Source organism: Odocoileus virginianus, unplaced genomic scaffold (genome assembly GCF_023699985.2).
Source record: "Odocoileus virginianus isolate 20LAN1187 ecotype Illinois unplaced genomic scaffold, Ovbor_1.2 Unplaced_Contig_5, whole genome shotgun sequence".
NCBI lineage: Eukaryota > Metazoa > Chordata > Mammalia > Artiodactyla > Cervidae > Odocoileus > Odocoileus virginianus.
Genome location: NW_027224322.1, coordinates 2,385,557 through 2,400,915, shown reverse-complemented (window position 1 = coordinate 2,400,915; position 15,359 = coordinate 2,385,557). Strand labels below are relative to the sequence as shown.

Sequence of the window (15,359 nt, the reverse complement as noted above, 5' to 3'; positions counted from 1 at the left end):
GCTGGGGGGGAAGCCCTGGCTCACGCTCCCCCGAGGGCCCTGCATGTTCTAGCCCCTTGGCAGAGCCAGCCTGAGCTGCAGTCTTGGATGAGAGCCTGGCGGGTCCTTGGGCGTGGGCGAAGGATCCAGAACCCCATGGCGCACAGACGGGGAGCTTGTCTCCTGGCTGACAGTCTGCTTAGGTGGCGAAAGAGAGTGGGCTCCTGGGGAAGCCCACGGGCCCAGGGGAGGGGCTCTGCCTTCCAGGAGACAGGGTGGGGCGGGGTGTGCGGTGACGGCTGCCTGTGGGGGGGGTCCGGGACCGGTGGCCCTCCTCAGCCACACCTCTGCTCCCGTCCGCTGCTCGGAACCCGCACAGCAGGTGACAGGGAGACAGAGGTGGCGCAGGGGACTGCTGAGAGACCCCAATGCCCCTCCACCCTTGCGCTCAGCCCTGACACAGGGCCCTATGGCGGCAGGAGTCGGGTTGCTGTCCGAGGGCCGAGCCCCTACTGTCCCCTCCCCAACACCCCGCGTCCACCCCGCCCCCTCCGCCCTGCCCGACTCCCTTACACATACCCTGCCCCGTAACCCCCCCAGCAGCACCCCTGCTCTCCCCACCACCCACGCGTGTACACACACGGACCAGCCTCCCCACCTCCCTCACCTCCCCCACCTGCACATGTACATACACACACAACCCCCCAGCCTGCCCCCACCCACCGTTCCACACACCGCGTGACCGTCTGTACCCTGTCCCCCAACGCCTGGACCCATCCTGCAGCCCTGAGACACCCACCTTTCATACACAACGCTCCTCACTGCTGCACACACACCCACACACTAACATAAACCTGCCAAATCCACCCACAGGCCTGCGCACCCTCAGGTCTTCACCCCACCTCCACTGCACCATACACCCCAATGTCCACACTTCCTGCACACACATCATAAGACCCCCGCACCCCACCCCACAAATAGTTCCTAACCAGATGCCCACCTACCCGCTCACACACGTCCCTACCAACTGCTCACCTCCACCACCCCTCACACCCCTGTCCTCACACACCTGCTACCCCAGGCCAACCCCCACACAAGCCCCCAGGGACCACCCCCCTCACCCCCTCCCCGCATACGCACTCATTCCTCCCCACATGCACGCTCATCCCATCCTTCCCCACAGAACCCCCTTGCACACTGTCACACACACACCATCCATCATAACGCTCACCAGCCCACGCACAGCCACGCACGTCCACTCACCCTCACACCGGCGCATGGCCGCTGACCTCCTCGTACCTGCGTGCCCACACACGACCTCCCTGCCCCATCAGCTCATGTTGGTGGGGCGGGGGATGCTTAGACAGCAAGCAGGTGTTTGCTCGGTTCAGGAGGCTGGAGGCCGAGCTCCGGGAGCCTCTGTGGCCAGCTCTGGGGGGCCGCTTCCTGGCTCCTTGACGCCGTCTGCCTGTCCTGTTCTCACACGCAAGAGAGCGCGTGCACTTCCTCGTTATACAGAGTGCTAATCCCACCAGAGGGCTCCGCCCCCATCACCCCAAAGCCCCCCTCCAAGTCCTGTGGCATTGGGGTTAGGCTTTCAGCAAATTAATCTTGGAAGGACACAGGTATGTCCATAACACCCCCCCACCCCCCGCCCCCGACTCAAGCACAAGCCTCCCCTGCCCTCTCACTTACACACCACCCAACACACAAATAACAACAGTCAGCCCTGGAGGGGGACAGTGATGATGGGAAATGAACAGGTCCCCAGTGAAAAGTGGGCACCCCTGAGCACATTGACGTGGGCATGATGGAGAGAGGGGAGCAGGAAATGTAGTGGAAGATACCATGATGAAAACATCCAGAATTTGGTGAAAATCGTCAGCCTATATATCCAGAGAGCTTAATGAACTCCCAAAAGGATAAACACAGACAGCTGCAAACAGACACACCATAGTTGAAATCCTGAGAACCGAATGATTCATCACAAGGAGACCCCAGTGAAGTCAGCAGTTGGCCCCTCGTCAGAAGCCACGGAGGCCAGAAGGCAGTGGGATGTCATAGTCAAGTGCTCAAAGCGGTTAGCTTCAGCTGAGAATACTAGATCCAGCGAAGCTGCATGAAGGTGACAGAGGCATTCCCGAAGACGGAGCCCTTGAGAATTTGTCCCTCGTAGTCTGCTTTACAGGAAGTGCTAAAGCACGTGACTCCAGAAGTCAAGTCCTCCATGTGAATAAAGAGCACTGGCAAAGCTAATTGTAAAAATAAAAAAGAAATGCATGTTTTCTTAGATTTAAAAAGAAATTTGCATAATTTATATATAAGCGATTTATAGAAAAATTACTATAAGCATATATGTATGGATTTTATTTTTTATAATCTTGGTGGCTCAGCTGGTAAAGAATCCACCTACAATGCAGGAGACCTGGGTTCGATCCCTGGGTTGGGAAGATCCTCTGGAGAAGGGAACAGCTACCCACTCCAGTGTTCTGGCCTGGAGAATTTCATGGACTGTACAGTCCATGGGGTCACAAGGAGTTGGACACGACTGAGTGACTTTCACTTTCACTTTCAAGGAAATAACAAAAGTATAGTTTAAAATAATTAAAGAAATTCAACATTACATTCAGAAGTATTCACTTAATGCAAAAAAGTAAATAAAGGAGGAGTAGAAGAACAAAAATATGAAACACATAGAAAACAAAATGTAAAATGGCAAATGTAAACCCAGCTATGTCAGTAATAACATTAAGTATGAGTGGACTAAATAATCCAGGCAAGAGGCAGAAACCATCAGATTGAATAAAAATAAGAAAAGTCCATTTACATGTTTCCCACAGGAGACATATTTTAGACTCAGTGATACAAATAGATTGGAAGTAAAATGATTAAAAAAATCTAACATCATGAAAATAACGACCACAAGAAAGCTGCAGTGGCTATCCTTATATTACCAAAAAATGGACTTTAAAGCAGCAAAAATATTACTGACGATAAAGAGGGACATTTTTAAATGATGGAGTCAATTAATCATGGAGGTAAAGTAATTATCAACCTGTAGGCACCTGACAGCAGACACCCAGATAAACAAAGCAGAAAAACACACGAGAAATGCAAAATAAATAATTCAATAATAAAATAGCTGGAGATGTCAATTCCCAATGTCCTACAATAATGTGCATAAAATTTAGGCACAAAATTACAGAGAAAAGAAGATTTAACAACACGGTTAGACTACAGAGGACAGGGAATGCTGGCATGCTACAGTCCATGGGGTCACAAAGAGCCGGACGCGACTGTGTGCCTGAACACACACAGACACGCTGGACTCCGAGACCTAATGCACTTATAGAACGCTGTGCCCACCAGACAACAGAAGGTATAGTCTTCTCAAGTGCACGTGGGACACTGCCTAGGACAGACCATGAGCTCAGTCATAAGACCCGCCCCCCCAAGCTCTTAACACATTTATAGGGATAGAAAGAATGCAAGTTATGTACCCTGGCCACAACGGAATGGAATTAGAAATGAGTATAATAGGAAGACATTTGGAGATATCACAGAAAACAATACACTTCTAAATAACCAGGGGGTCAAAGAAGAAATGAAAAAAGTGATTAGAAAGCACTGTGATGTGGATGTGGAAGAAGACGACATACTGGAACCCGCTAAAGCGGCGACCGCAGGGACGCGCAACTGTGAGCACCTTAATTAAGGAGAAAGCAGTCTCAGTCACCAACCCGACCCTGCTCCTTAAAACGTTGGCAGAGGAAGAGCACACTAAACCTAAAGTGAGCTGGTTTGCCAGCTACATAAATGTACGTGTGTTTGTTAGAGACAATATTAGTGAAATAGAGGATAGAAACATAATAGAGAAAATCAGTAAACCTCGAAAGTGGTTCATTGAAAAAATCAGGAAAACTGACACATTTGGCTCGATTGACCAGGAAAAAGTGAAGACTCAAATTACTAAAATCAGAATTAAAAGAGCAAACATTATTAGCAAACATTTAGGAGTTAGAAAAGAATTATGAGAGAATACTATGAACAACTTTATGACAAGGAGTTGGAGCACCAAGGTGAAATGGACAAATTGCTGAAGACATAGCATCTTCTGCAACCGATTAAAGAGGGAATAAAAAATCTGCCCAGATTTATCACAGTTAAAAAGATTGAGTAAGTAACAAAAAGCCTCCCAACAAAGAGTAACAAAAACCTCCCTAACAAACCCAGGGACAGATGGCTCCACTGGTAAGTTACACCAAACATTTAACATGGAATTAGCACAAATCCTTTTCTAATTCTTTCAAAAATTAAACAGAAAGGAACACTTCCTAACTTATTTTATGAATTCTCATTACTGATTCCAAAGCCAGAAAACAGCATTATAAGAAAACTAAAGACCAATATCCTTTATGAATATAAATGCAAAAATATTCAACAAAATACTAACGAACTGGGACTTGCCTGACAGTCTAGTGGCTAACACTGTGCTTACGATGCAGGGGCGTGAGTCCCATCCCTGGTTGGGCAACTAAGACCCCACACACTGCACCGTGTGGCTGAAAACACACATACAGTAGCAAACCAAACTCAGCCTCGTGCCAAAGAACTATCTGCCATGACCGAGGGGGTCTACTCCAGAAAGGCAAGGATGGTTTAACAACAGCAAACCTGTCAGTGTAACATACTGCACTATCCAAGTGAAGGAGAAAACTCAACTGATGTTAAAGAGTTTTTGATGTAGAAAATCCAACATCCTTTCACGATGAAACACACAACAAAGAACAGAAGGGCATTTCTTGAGCCTGATAAAGGGCACCTGCAAGAATACCCCCACAGCTAACATCAAGTCAGTGATGAAAGGCTGGGTGCGTTCTCACCCCAAGGCCAGGAAGAAGACAGAAACGTCTTCTGTGTAACATTGTACTGGAGTTGTAAACTCTGCAATTAGACAAGAAAAATAAACGAAAGGCATCTGAATTGGAAAGGAGAGTTAAAGGTACATCCTGCTTTATCGCCAGCTCCCCCAGAAGCATCACTCTGGCACCAGGTGGTTTGGGAGGGTGCTTTGGCCCTGCCCACTCTGTCACTCACAGAGCTGCTTCTGGACCCCACAACAGCATGGGGAGTGGTCCTGGGGGCTGGGGGGCATGGAGAGCGGGGAAGGAGGGTCTCCCAAATTCTCTACTCTCCCGGCCAGCAGGTGTTTCTTTGTGGGGTTTCTGTGTCTTAAGGGGTGCCGGGGGAGTGGAGGATGGGTGGCCTTTCTTGAGAGGACTGATGTGTTGTCGAAGGACAGGAAAGCAGAGGGGTGTGGTTGAGCATCGGGTGATTACTGTGGGTGGGATTCGCTGCTGTCCTGTCCTCCAGCCCTCTGGGCGTCCTGCTGCCAGTGGCCAGAGAGCCAAGCCAAGTCTCCAGACCAGAGGGGCATGTGAACTGGCACTAGAGGGAACCTGGTGCCGCCCTGTGGCCATTAAAGGCAGAGTTGGGAACGCGGAGCTGGGCCGACGGCCAGGAGGCTTGCAGACCTCAGCGCGTGGGTCCAGGAGCAGAGGGACGCGCCGCGCTCTGTGCCCTCGGACCTGTTGGGGGCTGCTCAAGGGCTGTGCTGCCCGCCCCGCCAGCCTCGCAGGGCTGGGAAGGGGCTCACCGGGTGGTGGAGGCGGGCAGCTCAGTGCTGCCCTGCACGCGTGGGCATCACACACGACTAGGGGGCCGTGGAGGCTAACGCGGGTCTCTCTCGCTACAGCGGAGCTGGCCCCCTGCCTCCGGCTGAAGCGGAAGGGCACCGGCGTGCCCAAGGGGCAGGACTTGCTGGAGCAGGAGCAGTAAGTGGCTGGGTGGTGCTGCTGAGCCTGCTGCGACCTCCCTGGCCCAGGCAGGGTCGCTCCCGAGAGGGCCAGCTCTGCTGTGGGCCGTGGCTCAAGCCAGGATGGGGGCAAGGGGGTTGCAGGCTCACTCAACCTGTGGCCTGAGGGGCTCTGGGTGGGTTCCATGGCCCCTGGCGGGGGCAGTGGCCAAGTGGGGATGAGCCCAGCTCTGCTGCTCGGAGACGCCCCCCACCCCCGTCAAGGTGGAGGTGCTGCCCTGCACCCCACACCCTCCTTGCCCCTCCACTGCTGGCCCCCTCGGGTCTTAGCTCTGCCCTGTCCCTGCTGTTGGGGGGCAGTCTTTGCGTGCCTGGCGCTGTGTTATCCCCGTGGGCATCCTGGACAGTTTCTGCCCAGGAAACCCTGATGGGGGTGGGTGGGCAGGCAGGGGAAGGGCACCTACCCAGCTCACTGCCCCCCGGCCCCATGGCAGGCCTGCCCAGAACTGGCTCCCCCACCGCAGACTCCTCCCACCCCCTTGCCGTGGTGATGACGTGAGGGTCCCCGAGTTGGGGACTTCCTGCCCGGTCGGGTTGGCCAGCACAGGGTGGGGGCTTGTTCCCTGTTCCTAGTAGCACCTGGCCGGACACGCTTAGACCAGGACTCGCGAGCTGGCCGCTCTGAGCGCGGGACACGGCGGGTCCCGGTGCCCAGGGCCTCAGGCACACGTGCCGGGCGCCCCCTGACTGCCTGCCTGCTGCCTTGCAGGATTCCCTTCTTCAAGTTCTGCTGCCAGTGCGGCCGCTCCATCGGGGTGCGCCTGGCACCCTGCACCCGCTGCTACGGGATCCTGACCTGCAGCAAGTACTGCAAGACCAAGTCCTGGGCCGACTTCCACAAGAAGGACTGCAACGCCCTGGTGGCCGTCGGTGAGTCCAGGCGGCGGCTGGGCGAGCCCGGCCACGCCCCGAAACCTCCCAGTCCAAGCCGCTGTGCAGCGTTCCCGGGGAGGGGGCCTGTGTGGGGACAGGGGGGAGACTCTCGCTGGCCCTGGTGCTCCAGCGAGGCCGCTGGTGGGCAGGGCGGTGTGCAGAGCTGTCCCTTGGGACACGGCCAGGCGGCCTGGGCCCTGTTGGGGTCTGGGGGGAAGCAGGGGTGTCCTGTTCTTTCTCAGAATCTGTCCTCTGCTCCAGGGGAGAGGCTGGACAGACCCCTGCCCTTGGGCCCGTGCCCCTGGAGCTCTGATCCACAGCATCACCTCCATCTCCCACCCTGTGAAATGGGTCTTTTAGTAACAGGTCCCTGTGGGGTGCACCCTGGATCTGGTCACAGCGCCCTCACCCCGGGGGCTGCAGGACCGGGGCCTGGGTCGTCTCTGAGGAGCAGTTACCCTGACACCTGGTTCTCGCTGTGTATCCCGCACACGTGTGAGCTCTGAGCAGAGCGTGCCTGTGCAGCCCTCACCCCACGTCGGGCCCTGGGCTCTGGGCGCCCCTGCTGCAGTGGGAAGTGGGGGGCCCCGAGAACAGAGACTGCTCTGGGCGGTGCTTCCAACAGCAGCCCGCGGCCTGTGTGGGCACGTGGGCTCCTCGGGGACGGCCCAGCCCCTCACTTCCAGGCTCCCCACTCCCTGCCAGTTTCTTGTCCAGGGGAGCAGCAGGAGGAGGAGTCCTGGAGGGTGGACGGATCTCAGTGAAGAAGCAGCGCTGGGCTCCGCGGCCAGGCGGGCTGGGCCGCCTCTGGGCTGCTGGCCCCAAGGACTCTAGGGCCAGGGGTCTGCTCCCACAGCGCGATACACAGCAGTGTCGCCCCCGACCCTGAAATAAAGCAGCCTCCCTGGAGGGGTTTCAGCCCTCTCCATCCCGACCCGGCTTCCCAGGTGGTGCTGGTGGTAAAAGAACCCGCCTGCCAGTGCAGGAGACGTAAGAGACGCAGGTTGATCCCTGGGTTGGGAAGATCCCCTGGAGGAGGGCATGGCAACCCACTCCAGCACTCTTGCCTGGAGAACCCCATGGACAGAGGAGCCTGGCGGGCTACAGTCCCTGGGATCCCAAGGACTCGGACACGACTGAATCGACAGCACGCACGCAGGCACCCCTACCCCAGCCAGGGGCTCTGTGTCCAGCCGGGGGTCTTGCTGGCCCCCTGGCCTTGGCCGCCTGTCGGGAGAGAAGGGCGGTGGGTGCGCATCAGGACTGGAGCGTGCTCTGGAGGTAGCGCCGGGAGGTGGGGGTGTCTGGGCTCATCACGGCTCACAAGGGGTGGGGTGGCACCTCCCGTCCCTGCCCACGGGCTCCAGGCTGCCCACTAGTGTCCAGGGCACCCGTTTCTTCCACGTGCATTTCCTGAGCATCTGCTTTGCCAGGGCTGTTCTGGGGGCGGGGGGCTGGTGGATGTGGGAATCACCCCCAATTGAGACGGAGGGGAAACTAGAGGGTGACCATGAGCCAGGAAGGGGGGTCCCCGGGTGGTCCATCTGCCCCCATGGAGGGGCGGGAGGAGGGGTGGTGAGTCGTGAGGTCCTGGGACCCCATCTTCCAGCAGGAAGGTGGTGGGTGCTCCAGAGAGGGGCTTGCTGCTGAGAGCAGAATGGTGGGGCGGGTGGGAGTGGGGAGGTGGCAGAGGAAATGGGGGGGTTGGAGCCCAGCAGGGGAGGACTCCAACCCAGCAGGCTTTTCGCTGGTCAAGGTGGTGTCTGCAGCCATGCTGGTTTTGCCTGATTTCCAGTCTCTTGAGGACCGGGCTCCCTAGTGGGGCTCCCTCCTTCCCTGAGGAAGTTTGCTGGGGGCCACCCTGCCTGCTCCCGGAAGCAGGGCTGAGAAAGGCACCTGGGCAGAGGAGAGGACCTGGTCGTTGCCCTGGAGCTGGGCTAGCTTTGCAGAGGGGCTCCCCGTGGAGGCTGGGGGTGGGCTTTGGACCTGCCTCAGCCAGTCTGGCTGCAAGCCCTGGGACACGTAACGGGGCTGTGGAGCACCTTCCTGGGTGGGGAGGACGGGGGTGCCTCCCACTACATCTGCCAGAAGGAAACTCTCCTAATGATGACTTCTCACAAGTCACACTTGTTCCTTGTACAAAAGTTAGAGAACACGTATACACAAAAGTAAGAAACGGGAAATGACAATTATCCCAGCACCTGGGAATTACCACGGCTGACACTTTGGTGTGTGTGCTTCCAATTTCATGTGAGTCTATATAGACACCACTGGAAACAGTGACAGACTTTATTTTTTGGGCTCCAAAGTTACAGTGGATGGTGACTGCAGCCATGAAGTTAAAAGATGCTTGGAAGAAAAGCTATGACAAACCTAGACAGCATATTAAAAAGCAGACATCACTTTGCTGACAAAGGTCTGTACAGTCAAAGCTATGGTTTTCCCAGTAGTCATGTATGGATGTGAAAGTTGGACTATAAAGAAATCTGAGTGCCGAAGAATTGATGCTTTTGAACTGTGGTGTTGGACTCTTGAGAGTCCCTTGGACAGCAAGGAGATCAAACCAGTCCATCCTAAAGGAGATCAGTCCTGGGTATTCATTGGAAGGACTGATGCTGAAGCTGAAACTCCAATACTTTGGCCACCTGATGTGAAGAACTGACTCCTTAGAAAAGACCCTGATGCTGGGAAAGACTGAGGGCAGGAGAAGGGGACGACAGAGGATGAGATGGTTGGATGGCATCACCGACTCAGTGGACATGAGTTTGAGCAAGCTCTGGGAGATGGTGAAGGACAGGGAGGCCTGGCGTGCTACAGTCCACGAGTTCTCAGAGTCTGACACGACTTAGCAACTGAACAGAAGACATCATATGTAACGTGTGCACACACCACGCACACACATGCATATCTAAAGTGGGAGCATGGTCATGTTGTAATCTAGGCAGTGAACATCTTTCTGTGCTGTTTATCTGCAACATCATTTTCCCCAAATGAAAATGGTCTTTATTCTGGTTGTGCAAGATGAAATCAGCATAAAGCATCCCAGTGTACTGAAGGATAACGAGCCTGAACGGGTTTAATTTTAATCTGTGCACACATGCACGTGTGTCCTCCAGCGCCCTGTGCATGCACGTGTGCTTTTCCATGCACTCCATCCATCCATCCAAACAGAGAGGCTCACTTTGAACCTTCACCTGCCTTCCTAGCGCCCTGTGTGGTCCTGTCACTTCCCCGCCGGAACCCCAGCGTGTCTGCCTGATGCCGCTTTGATGGGCATGTAGGCTCACCGTCCACACATGCAAGGCTGCTGCACACACACTGCTGGCCCATGGTCCGCTTTGTCTGAACTCACAGGGATTAGCTCTTCACACCTTTGTTCTGCGTCCCTGGCTCGCCCTCTGGAAGCCCTGGCTCGTGTCCCTCCCCTGCCCCGCCAGCCCCGGGCTCTGGCGGTGTCGCCCGTCCAGTCCCCGGGGTGCCGCACCCCTCAGCTCACAGCTCACTTCCACACGTCGATCCCGCACTTGTCTTTCCTCTTGCCTGCGTTTCCTGGGGAGGTTTGCTCTCCCTGAGTTGTGAGGACTCCCTAAAGCACACCCCACCCCGTCTCCAGCTCCCATGGGAAGGGCCTTCTCCCGGTTGAACGTGGCCACGGGGAAGTGTCGACTCTGTTCACCCTGCCCGTCCTGCCCTTCGGGGGCCAGTTTGCTAGCGTGGTTAGGAAGCAGCCCTGGGTGAGACTGTACGAGGCTGTGCCCAGATTCTACAAACGACTTTCTTGCACCGTGGTTTTCACCTGCTTACCTGTAACTTCATTCTTTCTGGAGTTATTTCTCCACTCTTCTCCAGTAGCATATTGGGCACCTACTGACCTGGGGAGTTCATCTTTCAGTGTCCTATCTTTTTGCCTTTTCATACTGTTCATGGGGTTCTCAAGGCAAGAATACTGAAGTGGTTTGCCATTCCCTTCTCCAGTGGACCACGTTTTGTCAGAACTCTCCACCATGACCCGTCTGTCTTGGGTGGCCCTACACAGCATGGCTCATAGTTTCATTGAGTTAGACAAGGCTGTGGTCCATGTGATCAGATTGGTTAGTTTTCTGTGATTGTGGTTTTCAGTCTGTCTGCCCTCTGATGGAGAAGGATAAGAGGCTTATGGAAGCTTCCTGATGGGAGAGACTGACTGAGGGGGAAACTGGGTCTTGTTCTGATGGGCGGGGCCATGCTCAGTAAATCTTTAATCCAATTTTCTGTTGATGGGCCAGGGCTGTGTTCCCTCCCTGTTGTTTGACCTGAGGCCAAACTATGGTGGAGGTAATGAAGATAATGGTGACCTCCTTCAAAAGGTCCCATGCACACACTGCCACACTCAGTGCCCCCGACCCTGCAGCAGGCCACCGCCGCCGGCCCACGCCTCTGCCGGAGACTCCTGGACACTCACGGGCAAGTCTGGGTCAGTCTCCTGTGGGGTCACTGCTCCTTTCTCCTGGGTCCTGGTGCACAAGGTTCTGTTTGTGCCCTCCAGGAGTCTGTTTCCCAGTCCTGTGTAAGTTCTGGCAGCTCTATGGTGGGGTTAACGGCGACCTCCTCCAAGAGGGCTTATGCCACACCCAGGTCTGCTGCACCCAGAGCCCCTGCCCCTGCGGCAGGCCACTGCTGACCCGCACCTCCGCAGGAGACGCTCAGACACAGTTCTGTCTCAGTCTCTGTGGGTCTCTGGGTCCTCGTGCGCACAGGTATGTTTGAGTCTCTGGTGGGTGTAAGGATGATTCCAAATGTGATTTCACCCCTCCCACCATCTCTGTGGCTTCTCCTTTGCCCTTGGATGTGGCATATCCCCTCACAGTTGCTCCAGCACCTGTGAGATCAGTGGAGAAATAACTCCAGAGATAATGAAGAGTAGGGGCCAAAGCAAAAACAACCCAGTTGTGGATGTGACTGGTGACAGAAGTAAAGTCTGATGCTATAAAGAGCAATACTGCATAGGAACCTGGAATGTTAGGTTCATGAATCAAGGCAAATTGGAAGTGGTCAAACAGGAGATGGCAAGAGTGAACATCGACATTTTAGGAATCAGTGAACTAAAATGGACTGGAGTGGGTGAATTTAACTCAGATGACCATTATATCTACTACTGTGGGCAGGAATCCCTTAGAAGAAATGGAGTAGCCATCATAGTCAACAAGAGTCTGAAATGCAGTACTTGGATGCAATCTCAAAAACGACAGAATGATCTCTGTTCGTTTCCAAGGCAAACCATTCAGTATCATGGTAATCCAAGTCTATGCCCCAACCAGTAATGCTGAAGAAGCTGAAGTTGAATGGTTCTGTGAAGACCTACAAGACCTTCTAGAACTAACACCCAAAAAAGATGTCCTTTTCATCATAGGGGACTGGAATGCAAAAGTAGGAAGTCAAGAAACACCTGGAGTAACAGGCAAATTTGGCCTTGGAGTACAGAATGAAGCAGGGCAAAGGCTAATAAGAGTTTTGCCAAGAGAACACACTGGTCATAGCAAACACCCTCTTCCAACAACACAAGAGAAGACTCTACACATGGACATCACCAGATGGCCAACACTGAAATCAGACTGATTATATTCTTTGTGGCCAAAGATGAAGAAGCTCTATACAGTCAGCAAAAACAAGACCGGGAACTAACTGTGCTCAGATCATTAACTCCTTATTGCCAAATTCAGACTTAAATTGAAGAAAGTGGGAAAATCACTAGACCATTCAGGTATAACCTAAATCAAATCCCTTACGATTATACAGTGGAAGTGACAAATAGATTCAAGAGATTAGATCTGATAGAGAGAGTGCCTGAAGAACTATGGATGGAGGTTCATGACATTGTACAGGAGGCAGTGATCAAGACCATCTCTAAGAAAAAGAAATGCAAAAAGGCAAAGTGGTTGTCTGAGGAGGCCTTACAAATAGCTATGAAGAGAAATAAGCTAAAGACAAAGGAGAAAAGGAAAGGTATACCCATTTGAATGCAGAGTTCCAAAGAATATCAAGGAGAGATAAGAAAGCCTTCCTCAAAAAAAAAAAAAAAAAAAAAAGAAAGTCTTCCTCAGTGATCAATGCAAAGAAATAGAGGAAAACAATAGAATAGGAAAGACTAGAGGTCTCTTCAAGAAAATTAGAGATACCAAGGGAACTTTTCATGCAAAGATGGGCATAATAAAAGACAAAAATGATAAGGACCTAACAGAAGCAGAAGATATTAAGAAGAGGTGGCAAGAATACACAGAAGAACTATACAAAAAGATCTTCATGACCCAGATAACCACAATGGTAGTGATCACTCACCTAGAGTCAGACATCCTGGAATGCGAAGTCAAGTGGGCCTTAGGAAGCATCACTACAAACAAAGCTAGTGGAGGTGATGGAATTCCAGTTGAGCTATTTCAAATCCTAAAAGATGATGCTGTGAAAGTGCTGCACTCAATATGCCAGCAAATTTGGAAAACTCAGCAGGGCCACAGGACTGGAAAAAGTCAGTTTTCATGCCAATCCTAAAGAAAGGCAATGCCAAAGAATGCTCAAACTACTACACAATTGCACTCATCTCACATGCTAGTAAAGTAATGCTCAAAATTCTCCAAGCCAGGCTTCAACAGTACGTGAACCGTGAAATTCCTGATGTTCAAGCTGGATATAGAAAAGGCAGAGGAACCAGAGGTCAAATTGCCATCTGCTGGATCATCAAAAAAGCAAGAGAGTTCCAGAAAAACATCTATTTCTGTTTTATTGACTATGCCAAAGCCTTTCTGTGGATCACAACAAACTGTGGGAAAGTTCTTAAAGAGATGGGAATACCAGACCACCTGACCTGTGTCTTGAGAAATCTGTATGCATGTCAAGAAGCAACAGTTAGAACTGGACATGGAACAACAGACTGATTCCATGGAGTATGTCAAGGCTGTATATTGTCACCATGCTTATTTAACTTTTGTGCAGAGTACATCATGAGAAACACTGGGCTGGATGAAGCACAGGCTGGAATCAAGATTTCCAGGAGAAATACCAATAACCTCAAATATGCAAATGACACCACACTTACGGCAGAAAGTGAAGAACTGAAGTTCTCCTTGATGGAAGTGAAAGAGGAGAGTGAAAAAGTTGGCTTAAAGCTCAAGATTCAGAAAACTAAGATCACAGCATTCAGTCCCATCACTTCATGGCAAATAGATGGGCAAGCCGTGGAAACAGGGAGAGACTTTGTTTTCTGGGCTCCAGAATCACTGCAGATGAATGCAGCCAGGAGATTGAAAGATGCTTGCTCCTTAGAAGAAAAGTTATGACGAACCTAGATAGCATATTAAAAAGCAGAGACATTACTTTGTCAACAAAGGTCCTTCTAGTCAAAGCTATGGTTTTTCCAGTAGTCACGTATGGATGTGAGAGTTGGGACTATAAAGAAAGTTGAGCGCCAAAGAATTGATACTTTTGAACTGTGGTGTTGGAGAAGACTCTTGAGAATCCCTTGGACTGCAAGGAGATCCAACCAGTCCATCCTAAAGGAAATCAGTCCTGAATATTCATTGGAAGGACTGATGCTGAAGCTGAAACTGCAATACTTTGGCCACCTAATGTGAAGAACTGACTCACTGGAAAAGACCCTGATGCTGGGAAAGATTGAAGGCAGGGAGGAGAAGGGATGACAGAGGATGAGATGGTTGGATGGCATCACTGACTCAATGGATATGAGTTTGAGTAAGCTCTGGGAGTTGGTGATGGACAGGGAAGCCTGGCGTGCTGCAGTCCATGGGGTCTCAAAGAGTCGGACACAACTGAGCCACTGAACTGAACTGAACTGAACTGAACCTGTAACTATATAGTCAGCCTCGAGTTCGTTTTGGTGCAGGGCAGGAGACCCGCCTGGCTGGAGCTCACTGCCCGGGATTAGTGCAACAGAGCTCCTGTCCTGTGAGATGCAGTGTTGTCCATACTCACTCAGTCTATGGGTCAGGTGTCAGGTTCGAGAATGTCTTGTCAGGATGCTCTAATTATTTTCAGTGTTTCGTTTGGGAGACAGTAGGCATCTTTCATGTGTTGTTTTCCAGTCAACCACGTGTTGCCGTTGTTGTCATTTCCGTTACATGGGAATCCCGGTCATCGGCTTTCACGCGTCACACCCAGCCTTCAGCTGCTCAGCTCCGCCTTCATCGCAGCCTCCCCGGTGCCGCCACGGCTGGCGTCCCCTCCGCCCCCTGCCGCCCCGAGGCCATGCCCACTCCTCTGTAGTGAACCTGTGCCCTGAGCGCCTCCCCGCCGCGCGGCGTGCTCCAGGCACCTGGGACCCTGCAGAGGAGGACACCGGTGCCCGCCCTGCGGGGCCCATGTTCCAGGAGGCAGAGCCGTGGTGTGGAGAAGGCCCCCGCTGCCGGCCTCCACCAGGGCAGCGGTGGATGCCTCCACCGCGGCTGACCGGCAGCTGGTGCGGCGAGCCTCAGCGCCTCTCTGAGGCGCGCATGCCGCCGCCTGTCCCCAGCTCTCTGCGCCCGGCCGTGGGCTCTGCGGCCAGCGACGCCCGGTCCGTCCCTCCCGGGCTCGCAGGCCGAGGACGCGGTGGATGCCGCGCCGTCTGTGGCTTTCGGCCTCCGGTTTAACAGCAGGGCGCATG

The 15,359-nt window shown here is 53.1% G+C and overlaps 1 protein-coding gene across 13 annotated transcripts in view; it reads left to right on the top strand.

Moving 5' to 3' along the window:
* ANKMY1 (ankyrin repeat and MYND domain containing 1) overlaps positions 1–15,359 on the top strand; it is a 68,364-nt gene that overhangs the window by 39,819 nt on the left and 13,186 nt on the right. For 9 of the 13 annotated variants that reach the window (XM_070463667.1, XM_070463674.1, XM_070463670.1 and 6 more), the window contains 3 exons: positions 5,735–5,813; positions 6,564–6,724; positions 7,094–7,438. In XM_070463667.1, the coding sequence (XP_070319768.1) occupies positions 5,735–5,813; positions 6,564–6,724; positions 7,094–7,233 (380 nt within the window). In that variant the 3' untranslated portion in view covers positions 7,234–7,438. The other 4 variants (XM_070463669.1, XR_011486342.1, XM_070463666.1 and 1 more) reach the window with 4 other exon arrangements.